At 48.9% G+C, this 15892-nt stretch overlaps 1 protein-coding gene across 3 annotated transcripts in view; it reads right to left on the reverse strand.

Annotated features, from left to right (window-relative positions):
* The window catches only part of gins1 (GINS complex subunit 1 (Psf1 homolog)), a 43199-nt gene that overhangs the window by 9291 nt on the left and 18016 nt on the right, over nt 1-15892 (reverse strand). For all 3 annotated transcript variants that reach the window (XM_038804720.1, XM_038804711.1, XM_038804703.1), the window contains 2 exons: nt 7145-7209; nt 3609-3707 (listed from right to left, as the gene is read on the reverse strand). In XM_038804720.1, the coding sequence (XP_038660648.1) occupies nt 3609-3707; nt 7145-7179 (134 nt within the window). In that variant the 5' untranslated portion in view covers nt 7180-7209. The remainder of the gene's footprint in view (nt 1-3608; nt 3708-7144; nt 7210-15892) is intronic.

A 15892-nucleotide genomic window follows, 5' to 3' on the forward strand; every position in this document is an offset into this window, starting at 1 on the left:
AGGAGATATAAAACTTCCCGGAGGAGCCGGCCTACACATTGCTGGAGGAGATGCTGACGACAGGGGGACTGGAGAAGGGGGTAGTGTCAGCGGTGTACGGAGCAATTTTGGAAGAGAAGGCACCACTGGAAGGGATCAAAGCAAAGTGGGAGGAAGAGTTGGGGGAGGATATGGAGGAGGGGGTCTGCTGTGAGGTCCGGAGAGTGAATGCCTCCACCTCGTGCGCGAGGTTGGGGCTGATACAGCTGAAGATGGAATACAGAGGGGGGGGGTGGGGGGCGCTAATCACGTTCATATGTTTTGGACCTGTCCAAAATTAGAAGATTATTGGAAGGAGGTTTTTAGGGTAATTTCTAAAGTGGTGCACATGAACTGGACCCGGGTCCCCTGGAGGCCATATTCGGGGTGTCGGACCGGCCAGAGTTGGAAGCGGGTGCACAGGCAGATGTTGTAGCCTTCGCCTCATTGATCGCCCGAAGACGGATCCTGATGGGTTGGAGAGCAACCTCTCCACCCTGTGCCCTGGCGTGGTGGGGGGATCTGTTGGAATTCTTGACTCTTGAGAAGATTACGTTTGAACTTAGGGGGAAGGACAGAGGGGTTCTACAATTATTCATTATGCACTTTCAAGAATTAGATACCGTCGAACATTAGTTGGGGAGGTGGGTAGGAGGGCTGGGGGGCTATGGGGGAATTCCCGATTCCTTTTCGTCAGTTGTTTATGTGAACATGTGGGCTAATGTTTGGGGTTTGGTGGGAGGATGGGATCGTTGTTATTGATATGGGGATCGACATATTTGTTACTGATTATTGTTTATTGTTGGTGGGTGTAAATCTGAGAGAAAATGCGAAAAAGGAGAATAAATAAATATTTTTTTTTTAAATTCTGGCCTCGGGTGTCTTGTCTGTGTGGAGTTTGCACTTTCTACCAGTGTCTGCGTGGGTTTCCTCCCACAGTCCAAACATGTGCAGGTTAGGTGGATTGGCCATGATAAAATTGCCCTTATAGTGTAAAAAGATGTGACGGTTAGGTGGGGTTCTGGGGATAGGGGGAGGGTGCGGGCCTAGGTAGGGTACTCTTTCCGAGAGTTGGTGCAGACTTGATGGGCCGAATAACCTCCTTCTGGGCTGTAGAGATTCTAATTCTAGAATAATCAAACAGCATGTGTCACGAACAGCATCAGACAAAACTGCCACAGATAAAATAGAGGCCAGCCTGGTGAAGCTACATCTCAGGGCTAAATGCAAGATAAAGGGCAGAAGAATCAAGCTATAGATAGGCCAGAGAGTTCCCATAAACAACAGATCAGATCAAAGCTCTGTAGACCTGTCACAGTCAAGGATGGCGGTGAAAAAAATGAAACAACTAACAAGAGGAGGCTGCAGGAACATCGCAATCCTCAATGATGGCAGAGCTCAGCACATCAATGTAAAATACAAGGTTGAAAGTGTGCAATCATCTTTGGCCAGAAATGCTGAGCGGATAATCCATCTCTGCCTCCTCCAGAGGTCCCTGGCATCACAAATTCCCAAATGCAGATAATTCAATTCACTCCAAGTGATATCAGAAATGGTTGATACACTGAATATTACAAATGCTATGCACTGTGGCCATGTTACGTTTGTGCTCCAGAACAGTCACACTTCTGGAAGAGCAGTTTCAGCTCAATACTAGCAGAGGCATCAACAAGAAAGTGGAAAATTGCAGGCAAGTCCCATCCACAAAAAAACAGGACAAGTCTAATCTGGTCAATTACAGCCCCATCAGTTTACTCCCAATCGTTGACATGTTGACAGTCTTATCAAGAGGCACTCTTCAATAATTTGCATACTAATACTCAGTCTTGGTTCTGCCAGGACACACAGCAGGCCTCATTACACAGCCTTGGTCATAATGGAAACTTAAAAGCTGAATTTCAGAGTTGAGCAGTAAATGACTGCTTTTGATGTCAAGGCAGCATTTGACTAAGTGTGGCATCAAGGAGCCCGAGTAAAACTGGTGTCAGTGGGAATTAGGGGGAACTTTTTACAGACTGGACACATATTTGGCACAAAAATTATTGTGGTTGTTGGAGGTCAAACATCGGAGACCAAGGACATTATTGCAGGAGTTCCTAGGGGCAGTTCCCCAGATCTCATCACCTTCAGCTGCTTCACCAATGACCTTCCCATCGTAAGGTCAGAGGTGCTGATGTTTGCAGTGCACAGTTCCATTTGCCAAATCACAAAGCAGTCTGACGTTAATGTAGCAACACGGAGACAACTTTCAGAGGACTCGGGGCTGCATGGTGGCGCAAGCTATAGACCAGTGGTTAACACTGCTGCCACGGCGCTGAGGACCCGAGTTCAATCTCGGCCCCGAGACACTGTCGTGTGGAGTTTGTACATTCTCCGTGTCTGCGTGGGTCTCACCTCCACAACCCAAAAATGTGCAGGATAGGTGGATTGGCCACGCTAAATTGCCCCTTAATTGAAAAACAATAATTGGGTACTCTAAATTTATTTAAAAAAACAACATTCAGAGGACATCAATTTAATGTGATTGGCAAAAGGAGCAACGATGAAAGGAGAATTAAAAAAAAAATACAGCAAGTTGTTAGGATGTGAAATGCACTGCCTGTGTGGGTGGTGGCTGCAGATCTAAACTGAGACGCAAGAGAATTGGATAATTATCTGAAGAGAAAATAAAGTACAGGGCTATGGGAAAAGGTGGGGGAGTGGGATTAGGAGAGTTACTCTTGCAGAGAACCAGCATGGACATGATCGGTGCTCTAACTGTTTTATGATTCTATAAGTGCCACTGGTGCAAGCCTAGGATTACACGTGAAACACTGTTATTCGGATAGCTTGGTGGAGTAAGTCCAATCCAAGTGGAACAGTATCTCCGCAAAAGCTACTGGAGTGACTGGAGAAGAGAAGATATTTTAAAATAACCTGGTGGAGAATGATCCCTTGGTCACAACTCCTATTCAAACTGCCCATAACTTCAAACTAACAGTCACCAATTTAACCAAACTGCAGGTAGAATAGTTCAATGTTTAAACATGTTCGTCATTAATTCTGTACAACACAAATAATCAAATAGGAATATTTGGACATTTGCAGATATTTATGATCCGTTTAGATTTGGAAGTAAAATCATAGATCGTAGAATTTACAGTGCAGAAGGAGGCCATTCGGCCCATAGAGTCTGCACCGGCTCTTGGAAAGAGCACCCTACCCGAGGTCAACACCTCCACCCTATCCCAATAACCCAGTAGCCCACCCAACACTAAGGGCAATTTCGGACACTAAGGGCAATTTATCATGGCCAATCCACCTAACCTACACATCTTTGGACTGTGGGAGGAAACCGGAGCACCCGGAGGAAACCCACGCACACACGGGGAGGATGTGCAGACTCCGCACAGACAGTGACCCAAGCCGGAATCGAACCTGGGACCCTGGAGCTGTGAAGCCATTGTGCTATCCACAATGCTACCGTGCTACCAAGCAACCAAGGTGATTTTCCTATTAGTAAGAGTAATTAGATTTGTGAATTGAAGAATAGGAGACCAATCCTGGAATTACAAATTAAAGGACCTCTCTATTTTAAAATGGTGACATACAGATATGCTAAAACACAGCGCTTATTCCTCAGCAAACAGCAGTGACGAAACTTGATTGTTGGGATTAGGTCTGTCCTTCCATCAGATTTAGCTTCATTCCTGCAAAGAAAATAAATATTTTATTGACTTGTTTTTAAAAAAAAATATAAATTTAGAATACCCAATTCATTTTTTCCATTTAAGGGGCAATTTAGCTGGCCAATCCACCTAGCCTGCACATCTTTGGGTTGTGGGGGCAAAACCCACGCAAACACGGGGAGAATGTGCAAACTTCACAGGGCCAGGGTCCCAGAGCTGGGATCGAACCTGGGACCTCGGCGAGTGAGGCCGCAGCTCTAACTACTGCGCCACCGAGCTGCCCCTGACTTGTTTTCATTACCATCCTCATTCGCAGCCAATTCATCATTTGCTAATTAAATATTTTAATCAGTTCATATTCCAGAGAAGCTTACTTCAAATGAAGTATCAAATGTACAAATAGGTAGCACAGAACTGATTTCCAAACAATTACAGCCAGCAGAGCAAGATTGTCATCTGGTGACAAATTGCCATTAGAATTCTTCACAGCAATCACCAGTTTCTCCTCAATAAAAATAGTACCAGGGATGGCATGCGACACAGTGGTTACTATTGGGACTACGGCCCTGAGGACCCGGTTTCGAAACCCGGCTCTGGGTCACTGTGTGTGGAGTTTGCACATTATCCCCATGTCTGCATGGGTTTCGTCACCACAACCCAAGATGTATAGATTAGGTGGACTGACCACGCTAAATTGTCCCTTAATTGGAAAAAATATATAATTGGGTACCCTAAATTTTAAAAAAATTACCGAGGGCAGCATGGTGGTGCAGTGGTTAGCACAGCTGCCTCACGGCGCCGTGGTCCCAGGTTCGATTCTGGCTCTGGGTCACTGCCCGTGTGGAGTTTGCACATTCTTCCAGTGTCTGCGTGGGGTCAGGAATAAAAGAATGGCTAAGGTAAGAGTAGGGCCAGTCAAGGACAGTAGTGGGAGGTTGTGCGTGTAGTCCAAGGAGATAGGAGAGATGCTGAATGAGTATTTTTTGTCTGTATTCACACAGGAAAAAGACAAAGTTGTCGAGGAGAATACTGAGATACAGGCTACTAGACTAGAAGGGCTTGAGGTTCATAAGGAGGAGGTGTTAGCGATTCTGGAAAGTGTGAAAATAGATAAGTCCCCTGGACCGGATGGGATTTATCCTAGGATTCTCTGGGAAGCTAGGGAGGAGATTGCTGAGCCTTTGATCTTTATATCATCATTGTCTACAGGAATAGTGCCAGAAGACTGGAGGATAGCAAATGTTGTCCTGTTGTTCAAGAAGGGGAGTAGAGACAACCCCGGTAACTATAGACCAGTGAGCCTTACTTCTGTTGTGGGAAAAGTCTTGGAAAGGTTTATAAGAGATAGGATGTATAATCATCTGGAAAGGAATAATTTGATTAGATAGTCAACATGGTTTTGTGAAGGGTAGGTCGTGCCTCACAAACCTCATTGAATTCTTCGAGAAGGTGACCAAACAGGTGGATGAGGGTAAAGCAGTTGATGTGGTGTATATGGATTTCAGTAAAGCGTTTGATAAGGTTCCCCACGGTAGGCTATTGCAGAAAATACAGAGGCATGGGATTCAGGGTGATTTAGCAGTTTGGATCAGAAATTGGCTAGCTGAGAGAAGACAAAGGGTGGTGGTTGATGGGAAATGTTCTGACTGGTGTCCAGTTACTAGTGGTGTACCACAAGGATCTGTTTTGGGGCCGCTGCTGTTTGTCATTTTTATAAATGACCTGGAGAAGGGCGTAGAAGGATGGGTGAGTAAATTTGCAGATGACACTAAAGTCAGTGGAGTTGTGGACAGTGCAGAAGGATGTTACAAGTTACAGAGGGACATAGATAAGCTGCAGAGCTGGGCTGACAGGTGGCAAATGGAGTTTAATGCAGAAAAGTGTGAGGTGATTCATTTTGGAAGGAATAACAGGAAGACAGAGTACTGGGCTAATGGTAAGATTCTTGGTAGTGTAGACGAGCAGAGAGATCTCGGTGTCCATGTCCATAGATCCCTGAAAGTTGCCACCAAGGTTGAGAGGGTTGTTAAGAAGGCGTACGGTGTGTTAGCTTTTATTGGTTGAGGAATTGAGTTTCAGAGCCATGAGGTCATGTTGCTGTTGTACAAAACTCTGGTGCGGCTGCATTTGGAGTATTGCGTGCAGTTCTGGTCGCCACATTATAGGGAGGATGTGGAAGCATTGGAAAGGGTACAGAGGAGATTTACAAGGATGTTGCTTGGTATGGAGGGAAGATCTTGTGAGGAAAGGCTGAAGGACTTGAGGTTGTTTTCGTTAGAGAGAAGAAGGTTAAGAGGTGACTTAATTGAGGCATACAAGATGATCAGAGGATTAGATAGGGTGGACATTGAGAGCCTTTTTCCTCAGATGGTGATGTCCAGCACGAGGGGACATAGCTTTAAATTGAGGGGAGATAGATATAGGACAGATGTCAGAGGTAGGTTCTTTACTCAGAGAGTAGTACGGGTGTGGAATGCCCTGCCTGCAACAGTAGTGGACTCACCAACACTAAACGCATTCAAATGGTCATTGGATAGGCATATGGACGATAAGGGAATAGTATAGAGGGGCTTTAGAGGGGTTTCACAGGACGGTGCAACATCGAGGGCCGAAGGGCCTGTACTGCGCTGTAATGTTCTATATTGTAGATTTTGGCTCTTACAGAATGTAATCAGTTCCTGCTGACCGGTTCATGTGTATTTCTGGTAGGCTAACAATTACATATATGTGTCAAATCATTGAATGGATCCTTCTGGATCTACAAATTTGGATAGTCTGTTGTCTCTGGTTAATTTAACAAACCTTCATGGATTAGACTAGGATATTGAAACAGTCTGGAGATTAAAACAGTTTATGCTGATTGGTGCAGGTTCTCAGCATTGGAAAGTTTATGCTGGGGTAACGAGAACGGAAAGCACGGCTGTGCATTATTTAGAACTTAGTTCAAAAGATAGACAAATGATTTAATGTTTTCAGACATTGAGGGGGATTGTTAACCCCTTATTGTTCATTACGTGTCCATTCCTTTCACTTGCAAAGAAAGTTCTGGTCTAGGTTTACATTCTGTCAAACAATCTAAAATTTAGGGTCAGATCACCCAGGAGAAAGGCAGTAACTATATCTGTTTATATTCATAGAAATGAGAATCATAGAATTTACAGTGCAGAAGGAGGCCATTCGGCCCATTGAGTCTCCACCAGCCCTCTCCTAATTTGGAGAGCACTTTTATAGCAGTTTACTGAAACTACAGGTAACTAGCAATATTTCATGATACACAAACGCAGCTAGGGTAGATTTCTGAAAAGGGTACAGCTTCTAGTTTGTCAGGGACGTGAAGCTGCCATTGAAAATCAATTGTGCTGCAATTGTCATGGATTATCCTCAGTGACATATTTGGAAAATTAATTCGCTCTCCAGCAGGTAAACCAGCACATGGAATAGTCATGAAAAATACTTACACATCTGTTTGGTTCTGTTCATACAAAGCTTTCATCTCTTCAAGGACTTGTCTGATACCATCCTCCTAGAAGAAGTAGATTTGATTTGCATAAACTAGAGGTTTCTATAGTACATTTTCTATACTTTAACCAGATGTCACATAATTTAACAGTGATAAGATAAATAGAATTTGCAGCACAAAGAGGCCATTTGGTCAAAACAATCTAGGCCAGTGTTTCAGCTCCACCTTCCCTACTTCACACACCCCCCTCTCAGTATTTTGTGCTATTCTTTTCACACTCATGTTCCCATCTATCTTTTCCTTAAATGCCTCAGATAACCATGTTTGAAAACAAAGTAACTTTCTCTGGATTATGACTAAGAAATGCAACAACTACACTACCCCAGCCCTAATGTTAAGCTGTTCATTAATATCTCTCCATACTCACACAACACATTTCAGTACTATTTCTTTACACCTGCACATTGTTTGTCAAGTCAATTTATTGACATCAATTTATTTCATGTCAATGGTGAACTTGTATTACACACAACCCCCGACAATGAAAAAAATAGAGCAAGGTGCAGAATAAGCTGCCGATTCACTGTCACCTATGGGGTGAAAAGACTAGCAAGCAAGTTCTCACTGAACATAATGTGGGGACAAACGTTTACCACATTTTCTCCAAGCGGTGAATTCTTGCTGGGATAGAGCTCCATGGGCATTAATTGGCCTCTTGAAATTCACCCAGTGACCATTACGGCCAGACACTGAACAGATTTGTGAGGATGTTTCCAAAGACATTCACAACCAAGCCCAATCCTGTCTATCCTAAATCTACAAACTGATTGCCAGCAGAGGTCGCTAGATTTTAAATAGCATTATAAAAGCCTGGCTGATATTGCTGGCTGTAAATTTAGGACTCAAGGGCAACTTTAGCCCTATGTTGCCAATTTTGACTTTACAGACCAGGGATCTCCAGGTCTGCATGTCTCAGCTATATTGTGGATGAAATCGCCAAACCATTAACATGTCACAACAACTTGCCTTTATATCCACCTATCCACACGTTATTAAACAAAACTTGACATTGAGTCAGGTAAGGAGATATTCAGGCAGGTGACCAAAAGCTTGGTCAGAGGTAGACTTTGAGGAGGAGAGAGAGAGAGAGAGAGAGAGAGAGAGAGTGGGGGTTTACAGAGGGTATTCCAGAACTTCGGACCTCAGTAGCTTAAGGCACAACTTCCTTTGAAACAATGAAAATCAGAAAGAACACCAGAATTAGATTAGCACACGCACGCACATACCTTGGAAGGTCATAGGGCTGGAGGAGATTAAAGAGGGATGAGGGATTTGAAACCTAAGACTAGAGAATTTTTAAAAAAGAAACAAATGTCCCTGGAACAAGGAGGGATGAGGGATTTGAAAACTGGGAATTCCTGAAACTGGAACAGTAGCCAATGTAGTTCAGTGAGTATAGGGGGTGATGGTGAACAGGACTTTGTGTGAGTTAGTAGATGGGCAGCAAAGTTTTGGATGAGCTTGTTTATACAAGAAGATTTAAACGAGAGACAAACAAAAAATGCTGAACGCACTCACCAGAGCAACATCTGATGAGAAACAGCCAAGTTAACAGTTCAAATGAAAATCGCTTATTGTCACAAGTAGGCTTCAATGAAGTTACTGTGAAAAGCCCCTAGTCGCCACATTCCGGCGCCTGTCCGGGGAGGCTGGTACGGGAATCGAACCGTGCTGCTGGCCTGCTTGGTCTGCTTTAAAAGCCAGCGATTTAGCCGAGTGAGCTAAACCAGCCCCTCAGAAGGCCCTTCAGAACTGCGTCAATTAATAAAATGTTAAATTGTCTGTTCTCTTCACAGATGTTCATTGTTGAATGTTTCCAGCAGTCTATTCGCTTCAGGTAATTAGCAGTGACGCTTTTTTCTTTTAAAAATTAAAAAAGGATAATCCCAAGCATCGGTGCAGTCGACTTTGTCAGAAAATACGAAATAAACCAATAGTTCAGAAACGGCCGCAAGAAACAAAGGGCAGATGGCGGAGTCCCATTTCTTCCATTGAAAAATACAACACTAAATATGTTAATTACATTGTTCACTAAGGCCCGTCATCACTCATTATATATTTTTTTTGTAAAATATTTTATTAAGGCATTTGTGATTTTCTTTTTTTTTTTTAAATAATTTTTATTGAAATTTTTCGATACAAACATTTACCCCTACTACATTTTAAGTTATAACACAACAAATCCCCCCTGGAAAATCCTCCCCACGCCCTCCCCCGCGCGCGCACCCCCCCCCCCCCCCCCCCTCCCCTCCCCCCCCTCCCGCGCTACCAGTCTAGCAACCAAACCGTTTCTCCCTTTCTGCCGAAGGCCTCGGGCAGTCATTGCCCGCGACCCCCCGCTGACGTGCTCCCTTCGTTGCTATCCCCCCCCCCCCTCCCTTCCCCCCCCCCTTTCTCCCCGGGTTGCTGCTGTTTCGGCCTCCAGTTCCTATCTCTGATCCAGAAAGTCAAGGAAGGGCTGCCACCGCCGGAAGAACCCCTGTACCGACCCTCTCAGGGCGAATTTGATTCTTTCCAATTGGATGAAGCTTGCCATGTCGTTTAACCAGGTGTTAACACTTGGTGGCCTTGTGTCCCTCCACTGAATCAAGATCCTTCTCCGAGCTACCAAGGACGCAAAGGCCAATATTCCGGCCTCCCCTGCCTCCTGTACTCCTGGCTCCACCCCAACCCCAAAAATCGCTAGCCCCCACCCTGGTTTGACCCTGGTTCCCACCACTCTCGATACCGTCCCCGCCACCCCCTCCCAGAACTCTTCCAGTGCCGGGCACATCCAGAACATATGTACATGGTTCGCAGGGCTTCCCGAACACCTAACACACCTGTCCTCACCCCCAAAGAACCGACTCATCCTAGTCCCCGTCATATGGGCTCTGTGCAGCACCTTAAATTGGATGAGGCCCAACCTTGCGCACGACGACGACGAATTGACCCTCTCTAAGGCATCCGCCCATGTCCCATCTTCTATCTGCTCTCCCAGCTCCGCTTCCCACTTGTCTTTCAGCTCCTCTATCGATACCTCCTCCACCTCCTGCATTATTTTGTAGATGTCCGAGACCTTCCCTTCTCCGACCCAGACCCCTGACAGCACCCTATCACTCACCCCTCTATCGGGAAGCAAGGGAAATCCTTCCACCTGTCGTCTGGCAAATGCCTTCACCTGCAGGTATCTAAACGTGTTCCCCGGGGGGAGCTCAAATTTCTCCTCCAGCTCTCCCAGGCTCGCAAACCTCCCCTCTATGAACATGTCCCTCAGTTGCCTGATGCCCGCCCTGTGCCAGCTCTGGAATCCCCCGCCAGTGTTCCCCGGGACAAATCTGTGGTTCCCTCTCAGTGGCGCCGCCATCAGACCCCCCACTTCCCCCCTGTGTCGCCTCCACTGCCCCCAGATTTTAAGGGTGGCCGCCACTACCGGACTTGTGGTATACCTTGTGGGGGGGAGCGGCCATGGTGCCGTTACTAGCGCCCCCAGGCTTGTATTGCCGCAGGACGCCCTCTCCATACGTTTCCAAGCTGCCCCCTCCCCCTCCATCACCCACTTGCGCACCATCGATGCGTTCGCCGCCCAGTAGTATCCGGAAAGATTGGGTAGCGCTAATCCTCCACTGTCCCTACTCCGTTCCAAGAAAATCCTTCTCACTCTAGGGGTGCCATGTGCCCACACATAGCCCATAATGCTGCTAGTTACCTTCTTGAAGAAGGCCCTGGGGAGAAAGATGGGCAAGCACTGGAACAGAAACAAGAACCTCGGGAGGACCGTCATTTTGACTGACTGCACCCTCCCTGCTAGCGACAGCGGTACCATGTCCCACCTCTTGAACTCCTCCTCCATCTGCTCCACCAGCCTTGAAAAGTTCAGCTTGTGGAGGGTCCCCCAGTTCCTTGCCACCTGCACCCCCAAGTACCTGAAGCTCTTTACTGCTCTCTTAAAGGGGAGCCGCCCAATTCCCTCCCCCTGATCTCCCGGGTGTATCACAAAGACCTCACTTTTACCCACATTTAATTTATATCCCGAAAAGTCCCCAAACTCCGCTAGTATTTCCATTACCTCCGGCATTCCCCCTTCCGGGTCCGCCACATATAACAACAAATCATCCGCATAGAGTGATACCCGATGTTCCTCCCCTCCCCTTGTCAGTCCTCTCCACCCCCCTGAACCCCTCAGTGCCATCGCCAGCGGTTCGATCGCTAATGCAAATAGTAAGGGGGATAGGGGGCATCCCTGCCTGGTACCTCGATGGAGCCCAAAATACTCTGACCTCCTCCCGTTTGTAACCACACTCGCCATCGGGGCCGAATACAGCAGCTTCACCCACTTGATAAATCCCTCCCCAAACCCAAACCGTTCCAGCGTCTCCCACAGGTATTCCCACTCCACCCTATCGAATGCCTTCTCCGCATCCAGTGCTACCACTATCTCAGCCTCCCCCTCCACTGCTGGCATCATAATCACATTCAACAGTCTCCGGACATTTGTGTTAAGTTGTCGTCCCTTTACGAACCCCGTCTGGTCCTCATGGATTACCCCTGGCACACAATCCTCTATTCTGGTTGCCAGGACCTTTGCCAACAGTTTGGCATCTACATTCAAGAGGGAGATAGGCCTGTAGGACCCGCACTGTACAGGGTCTTTGTCCCGCTTCAGGATCAAGGAGATCAGGGCCTGTGACATTGTCGGGGGCAGAACCCCCCCCTCTCGCGCCTCATTGAAGGCTCGCACCAGCACTGGACCCACCAAGTCCACATACTTCTTATAAAATTCCACCGGGAACCCATCCGGCCCCGGCGCCTTCCCCGCCTGCATCTGGCCTATCCCTTTAACTAGCTCCTGCAGCTCTATCGGCGCCCCCAGCCCCTCCACCCGTTCCTCCTGGACCTTTGGGAACCTCAATCTATCGAGGAAGTTCTCCATTCCCCCCCTCCTCCTGGGCGGCTCAGACCGGTACAATTCCCTGTAGAAATCCCTGAAGACCCCGTTCACCTCTTGCCCCTTCTGCACTACGTTCCCTCCCTTCTCTCTCACTCCCCCAATCTCTCTGGCTGCATCTCGCTTGCGCAGCTGGTGTGCTAGCATCCTGCTCGCCTTTTCCCCGTACTCATAGACCGCGCCCTGTGCCCTTCTCCATTGCGTCTCCGCCTTCCTAGTGGTCAGTAGGTCAAACTGGGCCTGTAAACTGCGCCGCTCCCTCAACAGCCCCTCCTCTGGTGTCTCCGCATATCTCCTGTCCACTTCTATAAGTTCCCCCACCAGTCTCTCCCTCTCCTGCCTTTCCTTCCTTTCTCTGTGTGCCCTTATGGAGATAAGCTCTCCTCTGATCACTGCTTTCAGGGCCTCCCAGACTACCCCCACCTTCACCTCGCCCGTGTCGTTCGTGCCCAGATATCTCTCAATGCCCTTCCGGACCCTTCCGCACACCTCATCGTCCGCCAGCAGCCCCACATCCAGGCGCCACAACGGGCGCTGGTCCCGTGCTTCCCCCAGTTCTACCTCTACCCAGTGTGGTGCATGGTCCGAAATCGCAATGGCCGAGTACTCCGTGTCCTGCACTCTCGAAATCAGCCCCCTGCTCAGTACAAAAAAGTCTATTCTGGAGTACACCCTGTGGACGTGGGAGAAAAAAGAATACTCCCTCGCCCTTGGCCTGCCAAATCTCCAAGGGTCTACCCCCCCCATCTGCTCCATGAACCCCCCTTAGCACCTCTGCCGCTGCCGGCCTCCTATTCGTCCTGGAACTCGATCTGTCCAGCCCAGGGTCGAGCACTGTATTGAAGTCCCCCCCCCATGATCAGGCCCCCTGCCTCCAGACCCGGAATGAGGCCCAACAGGCGCCTCATAAAACCCGCGTCATCCCAATTCGGGGCATACACATTCACCAGCACCACATTCTCTCCCTGCAGCCTACCCTTCACCATCACGTACCTACCCTCCTTATCTGCTACCACCTGCGCCGCCACGAACAACACCCTCTTTCCCACCAAAATCGCCACCCCCCGGTTCTTTGCGTCCAAGCCTGAGTGGAACACCTGTCCCACCCACCCCCTTCTCAGGCGTACCTGGTCTACTACTCTCAAGTGAGTCTCCTGCAACATTGCCACATCCGCCTGCAGTCCCTTTAGGTGTGAAAAAACCCTTGATCTCTTGACCGGCCCATTCAGCCCCCTCACGTTCCAAGTAATCAACCGGGTCGCGGAGCGACCCGTCCCTTTCCCCTGTCTATTAGCCATGTCCTGTCCCCTGTTCGCCCCGGGTCGACCCTCCCCTTCTGACCCGTTCCCCATGGCGATGGCCCCCCCCCCCTCTCTCCTCCCGTTCTTCCCTTCCCGTCCTCGGCCTTTCCAGCAGCAACCCGGTATCCCCCCCTAACCCCCCTTCCCCCCCCCCTGGCTAGGACCCCTCCTAGCCGCGGTGTATCCACCATCGTACTCCCGAGAGTCAGCTGGTTTTCGCTGACCCGGCTGCCCCTGCCACACTCCGACTCCTCCCGATGTGGGGGGGGGAGGGGCCTCCCCCCCCCCCTTGCCATCCCTCTCTGACCCCGCTTCAGCGCGGGAAAAGCCGCCATTGCTGGCCACACCCCACTCTTCTCTCCTCCCCCTTCCTCCGTCCCGCGCGCGGGGAAACAGGGGAAAGCCCGCGCTTTCGCCCGGCCACACCCTACCCCACCATCTTCAATTCCACCCCCGTCCCCATCCAAGCCCATAAAAAAGCCCCCTTAAAACGAGAGGAAGAAAAAAGAGAAAAAGAAAACACGCATAACCAACTTGCACCCCCCCGTCCCGCCTCCCCAACTTAACAATATAACAATATAAATAACAAATCTCAAATAAATACATAAATACATAACTATGCCTGCATAACTAAATAACTACCCAATAATAACGTATTTAACCATCACCCTCCATCGAACAGAACAGTAACCATAACCCTTAAAGAACAGATCAGAAAACAGTAAAAAAGCCCCCCCTACAACAACAATAATTAAGGGAAGTTGGCAACGGGAAGAGACACACAAAAAGGAACAAAGAAACCCCCCATAACACAAGTTTCAAAGAAACCAAACGATCCATCAACTTTAACCAAGTTCCGACCTGGCCTAAGAAAGACATGGGCCACTTGATCAGTCAAGGGTACTCGGGCGGCCTCAACCGCCGGCGTTCCCAAGTTCTAGTTCAGGTCCAGCTTTTCCTCCCGAACAAAAGTCCATGCCTCCTCTGGGGTCTCAAAGTAATGGTGCTGGTCCTTGTAGGTGACCCACAAGCGCGCTGGCTGCAGCATTCCGAACTTGATCCTCTTTGCGTGCAGCACCGCCTTCGTCCGGTTAAACCGGGCCCGCCGCTTTGCCACCTCCGCACTCCAGTCCTGATATATCCGCACCGTCGAATTCTCCCATTTGCTGCTTTTCTCCCTCTTGGCCCACCTCAGCACTTTCTCCCGATCACAGAAACGCTGGAATCGCACCAGCACCACCCTCGGGGGCTCGTTCGCCCTAGGCCGCCTAGCCATGACCCGATATGCTTCTTCCAGCTCCAGGGGCGATGGACCGGCCCCCTCTCCCATCAGGGAGCTCAGCATCTCCGCTACATATTTCGGGAGATCAGGCCCCTCCAGGCCTTCTGCTAGGCCCAGGATCCTCAAGTTCTTCCGCCTCATTCGAGTGTCCAGCTCCTCAAAGCGGCTCTGCCATTTCAGGTGGAGTGCCTCGTGCACCTCCACCTTTCCCACGAGGACCGTGGCCTCCTCCTCCCTTGCAGTCATCTCCTGCTGCAGCTCTCTTATCGACGCCTCTTGGGTCGCCTGGGCCCCCATCAGCCTTGTGGTCGTCGCGTTCATAGACTCTAAGAGTTCCACTTTCAGCTCCGTAAAACACCGGAGGAGAGCGGCCTGCTGCTCCTCCGCCCATTTTCTCCAATCTTCTAGTACACCACCGGCCGCCATTTTGGTCCTCTTCCCCCGCTTTTTTCGGGGAGCTGCTGCCGCTTTTTTTGTCGCCCCACTCCGAGTACCGACCATAAAGTTGGTCTCACTCTCCTCAGGGAGCCTTCCCCCACCGGGATTCGTCTTTACAGTACCGTCGGGGCCCTCCAATCGGCCCTTAAACACCTTTGTCGCAGGAGCTGCCAAATGTGCGACTTAGCTGGTCATAGCCGCAACCGGAAGTCTTTGTGATTTTCTAACAGTAACAGTACACCATCTACAAAGAGCTATAAGCATAGTGCAAAGACCATCTACCTCCCTTGAACACTAATCTAGACTAACCTCCTCCCCTCTGTTGACAGTTAATTTTCTCTAAAGAAGTCGACAAACGGCTGACACCTCTGGTTGAACCCTAGCATTGACCCTCTTGAAGCGACCTTGATTTTCTCAAGACTGAGAAAGCCAACCATGTCATTGACCCAGGTCTCTGATTTTGGGGGCTTTGAGTACCTCACGCTAACAGTATCTGTCTCCAGGCTACCAAGGAGGCAAAGGTCAAGACATCGGCCTCTCTCGCCGCCTGGGCTCCCGGGTCCTCCGACACTTCGTAAATCGCCACCTCGACTCCGTGCTACCCAAGTTTTTAACACCGTGGACATGACATCTGCAAACCCCTGCCAGAATCCCCCATGCTTCGAACATGCCCAAAACATGTGGACATGGTTCGCTGGCCCTCCCGCACACCTGTCTTCTATCCCCCAAAACTTGCTC

This window comes from Scyliorhinus canicula, chromosome 1 (assembly GCF_902713615.1).
Source record: "Scyliorhinus canicula chromosome 1, sScyCan1.1, whole genome shotgun sequence".
In the NCBI taxonomy this organism is placed as follows: domain Eukaryota; kingdom Metazoa; phylum Chordata; class Chondrichthyes; order Carcharhiniformes; family Scyliorhinidae; genus Scyliorhinus; species Scyliorhinus canicula.